Consider the following 15,717-nt stretch of genomic DNA (forward strand, 5'->3'; position numbering starts at 1 on the left):
ACGCTTTATCAGCCAAGTGGAAACTTTCTGCAATGCTCCCTTTCATTTTGCATCAGCCAGTACTTACGCCATCAGACTTCTAGCTTGGCCTGTCTGCGCGGGGTATTCACAGCTTCTGAGCAGGGAAGCAGAGGAACACGCAGCACCCACTCGCCTCCCATGGAATCTTGTATGCAGTGGCAGAACCACTAGAAAGCCTAAAGGGTTGGGACACACAGGTTTTCTGCCTTCCCTTCTCTTTAAATCTCTGCAAATTGGTAGCACAGGGCACTAGAATCACTGCTGTGTTGCTCAGGAACCACGGGTGATAAGGAGAAACAGGCTGATATGCTTCCCAGCCCCATACCCCGACAAACCGGCCTCAAAGACAGGTTTGCAGCACACCTTGAGCACACTCACTGCGGGCAGCAAGGACCCAATGGCCACTGCCAGAGGCAAGAGATCTACCCGGTCCAAACAGCTGGCATTAGCCACAGCTCTCTGACAGAGAAGCAGTTTATTATGTAGAGAGGGAAGAGGAGTAACCATCTGTCATGCCTATAGGGTAACACCCTGCTACCAGCTGAAAGCCTAACACTAAAAAAGCTTTAACATTACCAGCACCTTTAGCAGCCTCTGCATCGATACCGAAATGCTCTTCCTGCATCACCTCCATGTCCAGGATTCCTCAGGAGACAATGAACCCATCTTAAATGTCCTCCTTTTACCAGCACTCCCCCAGGGTACCCCAAGGAAGAATACAGCACGACAGTTATCCACCCAAATCCATTCCATCCCCTCCAGCCTGTTGCTCCCACTGCAGCCCCGTAAAAGTGGCAGGGGCAGCTTGCACGCTTTGTGCAGTTTTCTGGCTTGGGACAGGACTCGGGCTCCGGGAGAAAAGTAGAGAGGCAAGGAAGCCACACAGGGGCGTTGGCTATAAAGATATCACAGAAAGCAGCAGAGGCCATCTTCTCTTTGCTGCTGTTCTTACAGGCTGTAAGCTACCTTCTGTCTGATCAGAGCATTGGTCCTTTCTGCCCTTTAAGTCTACAACCCTCATTCATCCCTTTCCCCAGGCCCAGGGAAGAGAGGTGCTGCGTCGCCCTCGACACAGCGCAGTGCCTGCTCAGGCCTGGCCACACCACGTCGAGCAGGGCCACCCTCCCTCCTTGCTGCTCCCACAGCCCTGGCCAGATTCCTTCCCTCACACATACTGGAGGGAAGAAGGGGTCACTGCTCCTAGACCCCACACTTCACTGCTGTTTCTTGCTCATAAATTTGAGTTGGACTTGGGAAGTTCTCCAGACCAGAACAGTAAGGGTCTTCCTTCTCTGCAAAAGCAGTCATCTGGATGTGTTTCACCAAGCAAGTCCTCGTTGTTGGACTGGAATCAGGCATTCTCAAGTCCTCCCTGAATCTCTTTTGTGTCAAGCAGGGACTGACTTTCCTCCTGGGCCTCACACAGGACAAGCTAGGTGAGATCGGAGCCACAAGCCAGACCAGGTGACTCCGTGTTTCCCTTTAGTCTTGTACTCTAAAGAACTAGGAATGCAACTGCATGAAGCAGCCCCCAACTTTCTTCTAGGTGTTTTCCCCTTCAAAGGGGAAGCGCGGTGCAACACCTTCAAGGAAACAGGAAAAATAAATGGCCTAAAAAATAGCAGAGAGACATAACTGTGCCAACATAAGGTGACACTGAGGGCTGCTGGGCTGGATTTCACCAGCCCAGGGGCTCTGCTCAGAGAAATGCTGTCTGGAAGGGACAACCAGTCACCACAACACAGCTGGATTGCACAAGCTGAAGCAGAGCAGGCTGTCAACAGGCATCGACCCTGCAGTCCAAGAAGGAGGCACACCCTGATGCAAGGAAAGGTGCCGAGGAAGAGTCCTGCTGCCACGCAGTAGCCCAGCACCTGGGTACAAAACCCTGCTTGAGTCTAAGGGAATGGTACAGGAGACGGCTTTCTCCAGAGGAGGCTGTCCTTGAGTTGAGCTCTGCTCCTGGCTGCCCCAGGAGCAGTGCAAAGAGCAAGGAGAGCATCAGGGAGCACAGTGACGCTGAATCAGTGGTATGTGGGAGCACATTCTGCCCATGGAGAGCACGAAGAGGTGTCAGAGGGAAAAGGGAGCACTCCCTACTCCTTCACCTGCCCAGCCACCCCAGCCAGGCTGGCAGCAAAGCAGGGACAGTGAGAGCACTTCACTGGTTGCCCAAACCAGCAGAGCAGAGAGAAGGGGAGGCTGGCAAAGAGAGAAAGAGAGTGTGGTCCAGAGGCTCACACCATCTGTCTCTCAAAGTCAAGGCAGACAGATGGGGCAGAGGCACTTCGGTCCCTTCTCAGAGGTGCTTTAGGGCCCGGCCTCTAATGTAGCGTGCAGCACTGCGTTTGTGTGGCAGCATCTGCTCTGGCTAATAAAGACAGTGACAAGACACAAGCTCTGACAGCAGATGCAAGATGGGGCAAGAGGGATCCAGGCCTGGTTCAAACCTTTGAGGCCAAAAGGCATTCTGAAACTGCTTAAAAATCCTATTAGAAACCATTTCTGCATGGGACACCACAAACGTTGCCTGAGTCCTAGCAGTATCCAAGGCTTCTGGGCAAACGATGCCCTCGATGAAGCTCTGATGATGGCATCACCCCTGCCCAACAGAGAACAGGGACAGTTGGCACCAACCCCACTACAGGTTAAAGACCCTCTTCTACGGCGTTGCACTGCCCCACAGCTGCTGCAAGCAAAGAGCCAGGTATGGGGGACACCGACATTCAGAGCGAGCGTTTTTCCTTAGACAAAAAAGAAAGGGTGCGGAGGAGACTGATGTTCAGCACAGCCAGACTGCAGCCATCTGCTCAGTTCTTCTTGCTGCTGGGGCTCTTGTTGGTGAACAGACTGACTTTGCTGGCAGATGCCACGGACAGAGAAGGAGACTCCAGCTTCACCTTATCCAGCAAAGTCTTCTTTATGGCTGCTGGGGAGATCTTCTCTTGGTCTGCCAGATGCTGCAGCTCCCTGCAATGGGGCAGCGGGAGAGAAAGACATAGCAAAAGGAAGAGACAGGGAGTGTGGGGGGCAAGTTTTGCAGGCTCTTCAGGACTTCCTAGATGCCCACCTTGTCCGGATGCAGGAAGCCTCCACAGCATTGATCAGGAGTGAGCGAAAGCCACCGCTCTCCAGGAAGTGCAGGGCATGGATGGTGGCTCCCCCGGGCGAGCAGACGTTGTCCTTCAGCTGACCGGGATGCTGCTCAGATTCTAACAGCATTTTGGCAGCACCCTGTAGTGAGGAAGAGAAAAAACTGGCAGAGGAACCGACTGTCAAATACTCCTGTTCTCCACCGCACAGAGCAGCACCTAACACTCACAGTGGGGAAAAGTGGGCTCCTGCCTGAGAGCCATTAGCAGGCTGCCAAAACACTTTTCAGAGCTGAAAAAGCCTGCAGAGGAGTCACAGTTCCCCAGGCCTCAGCTCCCATACCACCACCAGCGCCAGCAGATTGCTGCGGCCACTTCCTACGTCCCCTCACCGGGAACCTGTGTGTAGTCAAACCAAACGCGTTTTTTAAGTAGATTCAGTAAGAGGACTGAGATCGTTTTCAAACCGTGATGTGCAGAATACTCTGCACAGAGCAGGCACAGCCTCAAATGTGTTCTGGAGGAGGAAATACTGACCAGCAAAGCCTGTGCTCCAAGTCGAACAGCCAGCCTGCGGGGAAGTCCCATTTTCACTCCCCCATCCGCCAGAGCATCCAGAGCGGTGAACGCCTGAGACCAGACAGAGGAAGAAGGTCACTGAAAGTCTCTGCTCCAAGACTGATATTCAAAAGGAGGAGAGAACCCAGGGCTCCAGGATCACACCGTGACTCCTATCACTTACAGACTCGACAAAAGCCTCCCCCTTTACCGCGTGGGTGCCATGCCAGGCTTCCCTCCCACTAGTTCCAGCTCAGGAGTGGGGGGAATGGGAGAAATTCAGCTTCTGGGTCATACTAACTACAGGCCCACGTTTTGCAACATGGACACGTGGACGCTGCACGCTGGCTATGGACTTCAGACTCATCCAACTGGTAACGGACTTTTGTTGTTGACCCAAACTGGTTATAAACTGGACACCTGGATTACATGTCCCATCGCGAACGCGAGTGATGAGCAAAACAAGGAATGACAAACTGAAGTTGCACAGACTTTCACCGCGTGCAAAGCCTACTGCTCTCCCCAGGGCTGTCACAAGTTGAGGAAGCAGCACATACATACGCAGGGCCACTGCCACTGAGCCCTGTTACAGCATCTATCAGGTCCTCTTCCACCTCCGTGCAGAAGCCTACGCTGGCCATCAGTTGTTCCAAGAGCTTCCCATCCTCCACATCCGCATGAGTCCCAGTGGCATAGACTGTAGCACCTTCCCGGACAATCACAGGGGTGTTGGTCATGCACCTGATCACTTTTGGTGTGGGGCAGAAGGCAGAGAGTTTCTTAGGGCAGAAAATTATTGAGACAGAAAAAAAGAAAGACAGAAAGAAAGAAGGAAGAGAGAAAAATGAGCTTTAGTGCATATTTGGCACACCAAACAGGCTGTCTAGGAAGGGACTCCCCAGGGGCAAGAAAAACACAAGCAGAGGGAAAAGAGAGACTCCTGTATTCCGAATTCCCTGCTTTGAGCCAAAGCGGCCAAAACTGAAATGTGAAGTCTTTAGCAGCACCAGCGAACAGGAGGCTGAGCAAAGCCGCTATTGGGAACAACACCCTGAAGGCCTCCTTCCCACACCAACTCACAAGTCTCCAAAACAGCTCCCGCAGACACTTAGCACAAAGTCTGCAGGAATTCAGGGGAGATGACCCACCTCTGTTGAGAGAAAAAAGATCTGATAGCACCTCATGTAATAACAGAGCTGGCATAAAGACTCACAGCTTTTTCTGACGAGGACAGGCGAAGGGGACCCAGAGCACCCAGCTGGCTGCAGCACGAACGTAGCCCTGGGGAGCCCCAGCAACGCCTGCCCCTCGCCCCAGCTCCGGGGGCTGGAGGAGCGGACGGGCTCCAGGCAGCTCCCGCTCCCTCCTGCCCCGCGGCAGAGGCCTCCCGGGCCCCGGGTGCCCGCGGTGGCGAGGCTGCAGGCCCCGGCCACCCCTCACCTTCTCGATGGAGCTGATGGTGACGCCGGCCGCGCAGGAGACCACGATGTGGCGGGCCTCGATGTCGGGGCCCACCTCCTCCAGGATGAAGGGGATGATGGGGGGCTTCACGGCCAGGAAGAGGACATCGCTGCTCTTCACCGTGTCCTTGTTGCTCACCGTGAAGTTCACGCCCATTTTCTGCAGCGGTTGGGGAGAAACGGGACCGCTGTCGCCCGGGCCGGCCCGCCGGGGGGGTGGAGGGGGGAGCGCCGCCGCCCGGCCCCGCCGCCGCCCGCACTCACCCGCAGCCCGCTCACGGTGGGCAGCTCGGTGTCCGGGGAGCTCGCCGTGATCTTGTGCGCGGCCAGGACCCCTGCGAACGGCACCGCGCGTCAGCCCAGCCGGCTCGGCTCGGCGCTGCCCTCCCGCCCGCCCGCCCGCCGCCCCCCGCGCCCACCTGCCGCCGTGAAGCCCCTGGCCAGGGCGAAGGCGAGCTGCCCGGCCCCGATGAACCCCACGCTCATGGCGCGGCGCGGCGCGGCGCGGTGCGGTGCGGTGCGGTGCAGCTCTGCAGGGCCCCGCGCGCCCACCTGCAGCCGCGCCGCCGTCCACGTGGCCGCGCGCCGCGCAGGGAGGCGGTGCCGCGTGGCAGCGGGGCGGGCCGGCGGCGCGCAGCGAATCGGCGTGCGGCAGGGCGGGGCCGGGCCGGCTCTCCGCCACTCAGGGGCGAGGGGCGGGGCCAGCGGCGCAGCCCTCGCCAGCTATTGGGGCAACCGGCGCCGGGTGTTGCATCATTCACCGCCTACGGCGGCCGCTGGGGGTCAGCCGCCGCGCCGCCAGGCGGCGCCGTTCTCCCGCCGCAGCCGCGGGCCCTTCTGGAAGGTTCGGGCGCCGCCGCGTGCCCGCCCGCCGCCGCCGTGAGGGCTCCGGGCCGCCCAGCGGGAGGGGCCGCGGTCGGGGGCCGCCCTCGGGCAGCGTTTCCCGGGGCCGCCGCCTCTCCCCTCGGGGCTGCCCGCCCACCCCGCAAGCGGCGTCCCGGCCGCTGCCGCCCCTCCGGCCTGGCGCCAGCGCGGGCCCGGCCGCGGGGCCGCCGTGCCCGCAGCGCCTGGGTGGCAGCGGGGAGGGCGGGCTCGGGGCCGCCCCAGCTGCCGTCCCGGACGTTCCCGGGATGCCCCTGCCCTCGCCTGGCTCCGCGGAGCCCAGCGCCTCCCCGGCGGCATGCGCGGCCCGGCCCGGGCCGGCGAGCCCCCCGCGGGCCCGGGGCTCCGCGGCGCCGCAGCTGCCAGCGGTCCGCCTGCCCGCCGCCCTCGCCCTTCGTCCCGCCGCCGCCGCCGCCTCCTCCTCCTCGGCCGCAGGTGGGCGGCGGGTGCCGGGAAGCGGGGGTGAGCGGTTCTGCCCCCGGGCAGGGCCCCGCAGCGCTGCCCTTCGGCCCCTGCAGGTTCTTGCTTTGCCGGGGAGCGACTCGGGCAGCCTTTGATCTGCAGCGGCGGATTTCTCATTTCCCTGGAATTACCTGCAGATTTCCTGAAGGAAGGGATTTTCCTACGCTTGAGCCGGGACGGAAATCTTGTAACCCAGTAACCAGCCAAGTTATGTCAGCACAACCGCCAGCTACCGCAACAAGTGTTGCGGCCGCCCGCGGGAAGGTGCGGGCGTTCCCGGGCCGGAGGCCCGGTTGGTCCCACCCGTGGCGGGAGCACCAACGCACGCTTCGGAGAGATGCCCCGTGGTGTGGCTTCGCTCAAAGGTCCGTAATAACGGACTGTGAGGAGACCGAGACATCTTGAAATGTGTCGCTATGAAAACCAGGCACCAGGCAGTGCTTTTTTTCCTAAATGTAATCTTACCACACTGTGTTCTTTTTTTTCCCTCTCCTTTTGGCTTTTTTCTTACTCCTTTAGTGACAGAAATAAATCCCAGTGTATCATCTCCTGTGGATGAATGTTCCTAAACGTTGTCTTCTGGGGATACTGAATCCCAGCCTTCAGAAAGAGAAGGGGAAAAACAAAAAAGAACCAAACCAAAAACCCAACCCATTACAGCTTCAGATTTTTATATATTCAGGTTGGAATCCTCTAGGAGCTGTCTAGATTGGCTGCACACACAAATCCGTAATTCTAAATGACCACATGTACGTTCTGACATGAGTTTACCAAAAAAGAACGATGGGTGGTCTAGGAAGCCTGTTTTATGGCAGCAGACAAGTTAGTTGATCATTATTTATTAATTACGGGGAAAGATGAGCTCTGGAAATGAAGGTTTTTTTAATTAACTGAATCATGACAGCGTTGGTTGTTAAAATCGTATTAAGCAGATATCGCATGTTCTGTGTCCTAGATTGGGTAACCTCATAGTTTCCAATGGTTAGCGAGTGTTTTAACCACTGAAGCATGAGGTTTTGATTTTTTTTCTCTCTCCTAAAAGAGTGGATTGTTGTCCACACAATCTTTTTTTGCCATTTTGACCATGCTAACATTTTTTGCTCAGTCTTTGGCTGGCAGATGAGAAAGCTAAATCTGAACACACTGTTCTTGGCAATGACTTGTCTTTCCGCTCCTCCAGTCAGCGGTGTCATGATTTCCATCTTAAATTCTATTTCCTCCTTATTGTGAAGGCACTACATTTTACCCCCATTGTCTCCCAGTTACCTGTGTCTCTTGGGACCTTCTTTACGTCCCTGGCGCTGTGTAAGTTGCATCAACTTGCGTCACTGACAGATTTTATCCTATTCCTGCTTCTCCTCGGTGCAAAATCTTCACAGCAGAAAGCAAGCAAATGCATAGCTGAAAAAATTGTTAACCAGCTGAGGAGCTTTCGGACACTCCGCTGCCCGAAGGACTGTCAGCGTCGTCTCTGGGGGCAAGCAGCCCCTGCCCGCGGGGCGCCGGCCGCTGCCGTCCCTCTCCCTGGCCTCCACCCGCCCCCTCGCAGCCGCTCCGCAGCCTACAGGAAGGTGCTTTCGTAAAGCAATAGCCCTGGTTTTGCAGGTTTGACTTTTGTAACAGAAGCCGTGATGGTTCACAGTCACCTATTTGGTTTTTAGTGCTCTGCAATAACAAAAAATAAGTCATTTTCAAGGTGTGACGCAGTTTAATTTGTCCAGGTTGACGGGTTTAAAAAGAATACATCATAAATGCTCACGGTTCCTTTTGCGTGCAATGGCTCTCTGTACGCTGCCTCCTCTAATACAGATGGACTTCTTTTCCCAAGCTGGCATTTCTTATTTGTACAACCCCCTAATTTGTTTGGGTGGCAAGAACTAAAGCTCTCCAGCACCCTGTTTTCTGTCTATAGTGGATAGTCTTGGGTCTTGCCCTAGAAGCAGCTGGCCAGCCTCTTGTGGGACCATTATCCTGCCCGTAGTGGGGACTCGCAGAAGAGGAAAACGCCTTGGAAGGCTGTTCCGTGCGTTCCCTTTGTGCTGGACACTGATTCTTCACCTGTTTCACGGGCTAGTAATTCCCACTGCTAAAGGCTGGTTCTTACCCGGTAGCAGAATTATCCAACGCGACCTGTCCCAACAATTTTTTCCTGTGCTTTTCAAACCCCATGCAAAGCACTGATGGAAAGTGAGTTCCCTTCCTTCTTCCTGAGTGACTCTGCTACAAAGAATGTCAGTCAGAGGTCTCGGCCGGCTTGTGTATATACTTTTTTGGGGCTGCGTTCAGGCTTCATACATCAAAATAAATTGAGCTGTGCTTTCCGGCAGAAAGCAGAAGGGCCGTGTCTGGTGAAATAAAAGGTGTGTGGAGAGCAAGATGAAAGTACACAAATCTCTGGAGATGTAGGATGTAAGTCTGCCATTCAGCTTTATTTTAATTCGGTTAAAAAATAAATCTTGCTTCTGACAGTCAGCTACTTTAGATTTTAATCAAACCGATCTAGTCTGCATGCTCTCTGCACAAGTACTCAGGCTGCTTTGGTTTCTCGCTGGATCAGAAATGAAGAACATTTCTTCCTATTAAGCTTGAAATCTGAGCTATGCAATGTGGGACTTCAAAGTGGGTGTTTTGTCAGGGATGGGTCAGAGAAATGCAGCTCGTTGGCGACGCAAAGAGCTCGGGAATCCTAGCGCCTGATCTGGTCTGAGGCAGCGCTCCCGATTTATTACCGCTGTATGCAAGTGTTGTCCTGTCCCAGCCGTGCCCCCCCACCCCGGTTTGGTCTTTTATGCAGCGCTGTGAGATCAATTCGTGTCTGCATCCCTTTCCCCCCTCCACCCAGAATTTATCTTTAAGCTTCCAGAAAAAAAATTCTTGACATCAGTATAAAGAAACGGTGGCATACGAACTGAGACGAAGCACGTGCCGAGGTACCTTCTGGTCCTGCTTGAGCGAGGAGGTCGTTACACACGGTTATTTTGCAGTTCGGCTCTGTTCTGCACCCTGTTTCTTGGCAGTAGAGCCCCGATTTCGCAAATTTTCATTTCTGTAATGACTCAGTGTTTGCTAAATAGGAGTATCCTGTGTTTCCCCCCAAGGTGCATGCTTGAGGATATTCTTTTTCTGTGCTAAACAGTGAAGGAGAGGAGAGGAAGGGAAAGCACTGGTAATCATCTTCAAAATACTATTACAGCTATGATAGTCTTCTCAGAAACATCCTGACTGCAATTTCCCACACTTGCAAGCATTTCATGTCTCGCCACACAGCCCAAACTAACCCAAACTCTGAGGGATTGTTTTTCATCTCCAGAACTGGTGTTCCTTGATGCAGCTTTTAACTTTCCCACTTCCTGGGTAGTCACTCGATTACGGTTAAGCGTTGGTAACAGTTTCAAAATCCTCGGTGTCTTTCCTAATATTTGGCTCGGTAATCCAGTAGCCTGCAGACCTGCTGTTGCAGCAAGCATTTCTGCTGCCTGGAGATGAAAGGCCATTTTGCATACTTGGAGCTGCATCGTTCCTTCGCTCTGGCACCAGGCGGCTGAGGCAGATGTTGAACGATGGGGGAGGTGGGCTTTTCCCAGCATCAGCTGCAGCCCACCCACTACGGGTCGTTAATGTGCTGGTCCGGTCAGTCTTGACCTTGAAGTTTGGTTGATGGTTCTTGCACGCATGCCTGATCGGTGCCTCTCTTCCCCGCGCCCCGTCTCCTGCTGCATCCCGGACGGCTGTCGCTTATGGCGCCGGGAGGGCTTTGCAGCGGCAGACCCACATATCAGAGGTGCGAGACAAAGCGGATGCGCTGGGAGTACGCCAGGTCCACGACGTAGAGCAGCAGGTTCGCGTAGGTGAAGATGGCGATCACCAGCTGGCTGTCCCAGGGGCACTTGCCCTTGGCGCAGAGGCTGGGGCGCCGCGGGGAGCCGTACTTGCTGTCGAAACAGAACACCGGCCAGATGACTGCTGCGCTCACGTACAGCAGCACGGCCACGAAGGTGTAGATGACCACAGTGCGCTCGAAGGGGAACCACAGCAAGGCGGTCTTACCTGTGACGCTGAAGGCCACTACCACCACTGTCACCACAAAGCAAAAGCTGTAGACAGCCACGCACCACTGCGTCGCCACGTATTTGCCATGCTGGCTGTCGTTCACCAGCGCCCCGAAGATGATGCAGGCCACGAAGGCCTGCACGATTTTCAGGAGCCCAGAGACGGTGGCCATGTAGCTGGTGACTTGTCCCGGTTTTGCCCTGGTTAAGAACACCTCGGCGGCGTACACAATGAACAGGAGGCCTGCGAAGACGCTGGCTGCGATGCGAAAGTCTCTCACCTCACAGCCGATGGGGTAACAGTCAAGCTGGACAAAGTAGAGCGGGTAGATCACCGCGGCCGTGACGGACATGAGTGTGGCGAGCATGGCAAAAGCAGCAGTGAAGTTTCCCCAGGAGATGCTCAGGCAGCTGTGCAGATGCGTGAATTCGCAGGCGATGATGAAGACAGTGACGGCGAAACAGAAGGTCCAGACAAACATACAGAAAGTGCCGTATGCTGCGCTGAATCCCCCCTGGTGGGCTACCAGGCTGAACGTGGTGCATCCAAACGTCATCTGCAGCAAACGAGCCGTTCCCACCGGGGACGTCACAGCAGCGGTGTTCAGATATGGCCCTCCCGTGCTCTCCATCATCTTCCCAGTCCTGCAGACAATGCACTTTAAGCCCCCCCAAAACGTCCTTCCAGGCTTTTGCTCCCGCGTCCTGAGGCACACCTCGTACTGGATCGGTAGAGCGGCAGCTCGAACCCCCCCCGCCTTGCCTCCGCCAGCGTCGGTAGGTGCTGCGCCTGATGCTGAGTGTGCGTTTCTGGCAGCCTCTCAGCGCAGACTTGCCGGCTGCAGGGAGGTGACTGGCTGGCTCTGCCCGCCGGCTGCGATCTCAGGGTGCCACGATCAGCTCGCTCCGCTTTCTCAGGTCTGAAACCTGCCCTGTCTTCTGTCCTTCCACCGTCTCCTTTCCCACATGATGGCTGAAAGGATCGCTTTCTCCCTGGGGGCTGACATTTATTCCATTTTAGCTCTGCAGCTGTAGCTCTCTGCTGCACTGTTCGCAGGAACCTAGGAGTATAAATAGGGTCTATATTAATAGTTCTGGAATGAGTCCTGCCCCCCAACTGCCGTGAGCGGGTGTTATTTAACACTGACACTGCGAGCTCCATCAGAGGCTCTTGATTATCCTTCTGCTATTCCTCTAGAAATGGTCGGGTCACTGGAACGCTGTTGTTCTCCCGGCAGCCGCCCCACGCCGTGGGGGCTGTCTGTGGAAGCGGGCTGTGATCCAGCCACGCTGCAGAAACGGGAGCTCAGTCCTGCAGACCCAAGGCCCCCTGAGCAGGGGCACGAGCCCCAAGGCATCACAAGCCCTATAAAAGGATTTAGGCTGGAGGCTATGATAAAAGCTGACTCACTTTGCTCCGTTTGATCTGGAGCAGTAACAGAAACAGATTTACCTGCTGTGAAAGGCCCTGCTGTGCTGTGAGCATTAGTGAGAGCATGTGACTGTGAAGATTTTGAGCACCAGCCCTCGCTATCTCCTTAAACTCTTCCCTGTTTCTGTTTTACTTATATGGGAACCAGTTATTCTTGTAGCTCTGACTGCCAAACCCAAATACAATTGTAAAAAAAAAAAAAAAAAAAAAAAAGCTTTGATATTCTTAGCGCTGTTTGGAACACAGATTTCAATACCGAGTGTCCAGCCCTCCCTCCTGTTGGGTCAAAGCTTTCCCAGGTAGCCATTTTTGGTACACATTTCCCCAGACTTGGTCTGTACCCAAAAGTCTCTTAATTCTAACTCTAAAAGCCCCAAAGAAAATTTCTGATGTAGTTTCAGAACAGGGAAAAATGAAAAACACAACATATAGTAGAAAAATTCCTCCCTTACTTACCTCATAGCAGCATTGCTGACTCCTCACCTGCAGACCAGCTGTCGCTGTGCTGGTCCCAGTACGGAAGCAGGATCATCCCAGGAGCTCTGCACTGGTGCAGGGAGCCAGCGTGACCGAGGGCCAGCCCAGGCCAGAGCCTTAAAACCCTTCTGAATGGTTCAAGGTAGTCATCAGCTGTGCTGATAAAGTCTGTAACTCCCTAACTGGGAATTATCATCAACCCTCATGCTTGGTTACAATAATAATTGCTTAACATCCATGTTTCTTATTTGTATGTTAGTGTAATGATGTGACACCACACTCCGTGCTGGATACTATAAAGAAGAGCTGACAAAAGCGAGCGAGCGCCTGCTCCAATTTACAATCCTAGCATGCAGTTCTGGGGCAGCTGAAGGACGCTGCTCCCCGCTCTCCCACGACCCTGTGCTGTGGCTGTGGACTCAGAGAGGCCAATTCGGGGAGCTCACCCAGCTGAAAGCTCCCAGACCCCCTGGAAGAATATCTGTTCTCAGCAAGCTGCTGCCTGCAGGGGCTGCTGGCACCGAGGCTGCTGGCAGGCAGGACCACCACCTGGGATGGGCGGCTGCAGCAGCTCACGCTGCCGGGCAGCGCGCCTTTACGTGCGGCTCTGCTTGGATAAAATGGGCTTTGGAGGTGATGCAGCACGTCCAGTTTCTGGCTGCTTGTTCCCACCCCTCCACCCTCCTCCCTTCCTCCCTTGCTCTTACACATCTTGCCTACACAACTGCTCTGCGAGCTGGATCAGGATACTAATCTCGGATTTAAAAGAGAACAGCAGAAAACTTGCACCTGACAGGGGTTATTTTTAACCTGGAGTCATCCCTGGTCTGATTTACATGGCAGATGTGCACGGTTGTACCCACACAGCAGTAGCACCGACAGACAGAGCAGCCAGGACCAGGGGACTGGACAGGAGCTATTTAAGCTAGTATTGCTGCTGCAAGGCACTTGTGATCCAGCTGTGGCTTACGACAAGGGACAAATGGAGACAGACATAGGTGACGTCAGGATTGCCTATGGTGAAAAGCAGCGGCTACAGCACTCCAGCAGCTCACAGTCAGCCTTTTGTAGGCCAGGGGTAACTTTGCGGCATGATTCGCATGAGAACAGTACAAATTTTGTGGATGTTAAGATAAAGTGTGCCTACCTTCAGCTCTGTCACCATCTTGTAACCTCAGCGTCCCTTTCACGAAAATCCCTCCCACTTTCCTTAAAAAGACCTCTGGTGCTAACTGTAGAAAACCTGCATTCATTCGGGGTGGAAGCTGCACATTAACATCACAACAAGGAGGAAATGCAGCAGGAGAGCCCAGGCCTCCAGGTGAACAGGCTCTTACCCTGAGGTCTTGCCCTTCCTGCCTCTCTAGGTCAATCCTTCGCCTCCAGCAGTTTTCCAGACTTCACTGGCTGTGTTCCTGTCTGTATTGTGGCACGTCCTGTAAAACAGAGGGGCTGTGTTACAAGGCAAAGCTTTGCCGCTGTGGGACTCACCCATCCCGTCTGGGGACATGGCTTTGCTGTCCCTGTGCAGTCTCAGCACTCCATCCGTGATGCTCCGTTGCACCTAAACACAGCTGAAATCACACTCGTCATTTTGCTTCTTAAGCCCTAGCAGGAGCCCCTCTACCGCCCGCCGCCCCAGCGCTCCCCATCGTCGCACTGGGCCGCTGCTGGACCACACTGGCCACGTGGGGTCACTGAGGAAAAGTCTATTCAACACTTATCATATGGCTGTACTCAACTCCACAGTCACAGGAGAAGAGCGATTGTACAGTTTATAGCCCACTGTTATTGCTTACGCTGTGAATTGCTGCGTCACCTCCCATCTGACCAGGGGACCAACGCGCTCACGAGCAGAGAGCAAGGGGACGCTCTGTGTCAAGGCACGCTTGGAGACAACTGCTCGCAAGGCCCTGGTGCCACAGGCCGATCGTCACAACCCCCCCGGCTGCCCCGTGCGCCATGACCCATCGGTGATGCCCGGGCTCAGAGCGGAGCTGGGCCTGCTGCTGGGCTTCCAATTCCCGTGAGGAATGGTGCCGCTCTGGTGGGACCTCAGCACTGGGGGGCAGTGCCGGCAGAGGGCAATGGTCCCCGAAACGAGCAGCGGGCAGAGCAGCGCACCAGATGGACCACTGCCTTCTGCCGGGGTGCTGGGCTTGAAGGTGCGGGTCTCCAGTTCTGTGGATCCCCAGGGCCTCCGGGTGCTGCCAGCAGTCTCATTCCCAGCAGCGTACAGATGCACTGCCAAAGCACTTACATTTTCTTTTCACTTTAAAAACGTGTAAGCAGATGTGAGATTGAAGGTCATGAATTAGAAACCCACAGCTTCTTGCACCCCATCAGCTCAGCTTGTTGCACTGCTCCCTTGAGACCCTGTTCTGCTGAACAGGGAAGACTCTGCCTGCGGAGTTCAAGGTTTGTTCTGAAAGGAGATCCAGAGCCACAGACATGCGCTGGTGAACGGCACGGCAGCTTTGCAATTAAAATGAATGTTGAGAAGCCCACATACCCAGGCATCAGACCGGTGGCTCCTGAACGGTAAGTCACAGCATCTTACAAAGTGAGGCATTGATCGGCACAGAAGAGACCATGGCTACTAAACTGTCCAGGTTTTTAGCCCGGGTTCCGTGTGAGAGGCGTGCTGCCAGGAGGACAGAGTAGCAAGGGCTAGCGTGGGGGGCAAAAGCTTGGTCAGCCACTCCGTGGCTGCAGCAGACGCTGTGGAATGCTGCCCGTGCTGCTACCACCCTCTCGCAGTGTTTTCGCAGTAATGACGCTGCCTCCACGTTGCTTGTCCGAGGAACGGGACGCCTTTCCCCAGAGCCGCCCTTCTGCGCCTTTCCTCTCTCCAGCTGCCCCTGGTCCAGCACGGAGCTCCCGCCAGTAAGATCGGCAGAACGTAATCGTCCGTGGTCTTCCCTGTATCGCGGCTGGGTTTGGTGTGGATTACTTGATCAGATCTGTGGTCCTCCTCCGTGAGGGCTAATGAGTGGGCCACCTGGGTAAGAGTTCATTCCTGCGTATTAGCAGTGACTCCTGGAGCGAGCAGAGGCACGGGCTCTGCCCTCCGGCGCGCGGCTGAAACCGCTTACCTGCCCGATGCCCGGGTCCGGACCTGCAGTCACGCAGTGCAAATCCATACATTCTGCTCTCAGCTTTTGGCTTCTTGGTTGCATTTTAATTCTGGCTCAATCATGTGATGCTTTTGGAGACAATTTTTCCCTCTCAGAGGGAAAGCATCTCATCTAGTCATAAGATCTGAGAGTACAAACACATGGTAC

The 15,717-nt window shown here is 55.1% G+C and overlaps 2 protein-coding genes across 6 annotated transcripts; both read right to left on the reverse strand.

Annotated features, from left to right (window-relative positions):
• Positions 1-477: 477 nt before the first annotated feature.
• Positions 478-5,689, reverse strand: PYCR1 (pyrroline-5-carboxylate reductase 1). Its single transcript, XM_087751178.1, has 7 exons — positions 5,551-5,689; positions 5,396-5,466; positions 5,112-5,291; positions 4,229-4,450; positions 3,651-3,743; positions 3,092-3,255; positions 478-2,991 (listed from the first exon to the last, which is right to left on the reverse strand). The coding sequence occupies exons 1-7, from the start codon at positions 5,615-5,617 to the stop codon at positions 2,832-2,834; spliced, it is 957 nt and encodes a 318-aa protein (XP_087607304.1). The 5' UTR covers positions 5,618-5,689; the 3' UTR covers positions 478-2,831.
• A 1,589-nt stretch (positions 5,690-7,278) lies between these two features.
• On the reverse strand, positions 7,279-15,589 carry MYADML2 (myeloid associated differentiation marker like 2). Of its 5 annotated transcripts, XM_087751054.1 has the most exons (4): positions 14,946-15,583; positions 14,694-14,858; positions 13,771-13,869; positions 7,279-11,585 (listed from the first exon to the last, which is right to left on the reverse strand). In XM_087751054.1, the coding sequence occupies exon 4, from the start codon at positions 11,157-11,159 to the stop codon at positions 10,251-10,253; it is 909 nt and encodes a 302-aa protein (XP_087607180.1). In that variant the 5' UTR covers positions 11,160-11,585; positions 13,771-13,869; positions 14,694-14,858; positions 14,946-15,583; the 3' UTR covers positions 7,279-10,250. The 5 variants fall into 5 exon arrangements, with proteins under 5 accessions (XP_087607180.1, XP_087607182.1, XP_087607181.1 ...); XM_087751056.1 differs by lacking the exon at positions 14,694-14,858 and having other exon boundaries at positions 15,529-15,589; XM_087751055.1 differs by lacking the exon at positions 14,694-14,858.
• Positions 15,590-15,717: the final 128 nt, after the last annotated feature.

The sequence above is a fragment of the Nipponia nippon genome, unplaced genomic scaffold (genome assembly GCF_047370975.1).
Source record: "Nipponia nippon isolate SJK-2023a ecotype South Korea unplaced genomic scaffold, ASM4737097v1 scaffold_14, whole genome shotgun sequence".
NCBI lineage: Eukaryota > Metazoa > Chordata > Aves > Pelecaniformes > Threskiornithidae > Nipponia > Nipponia nippon.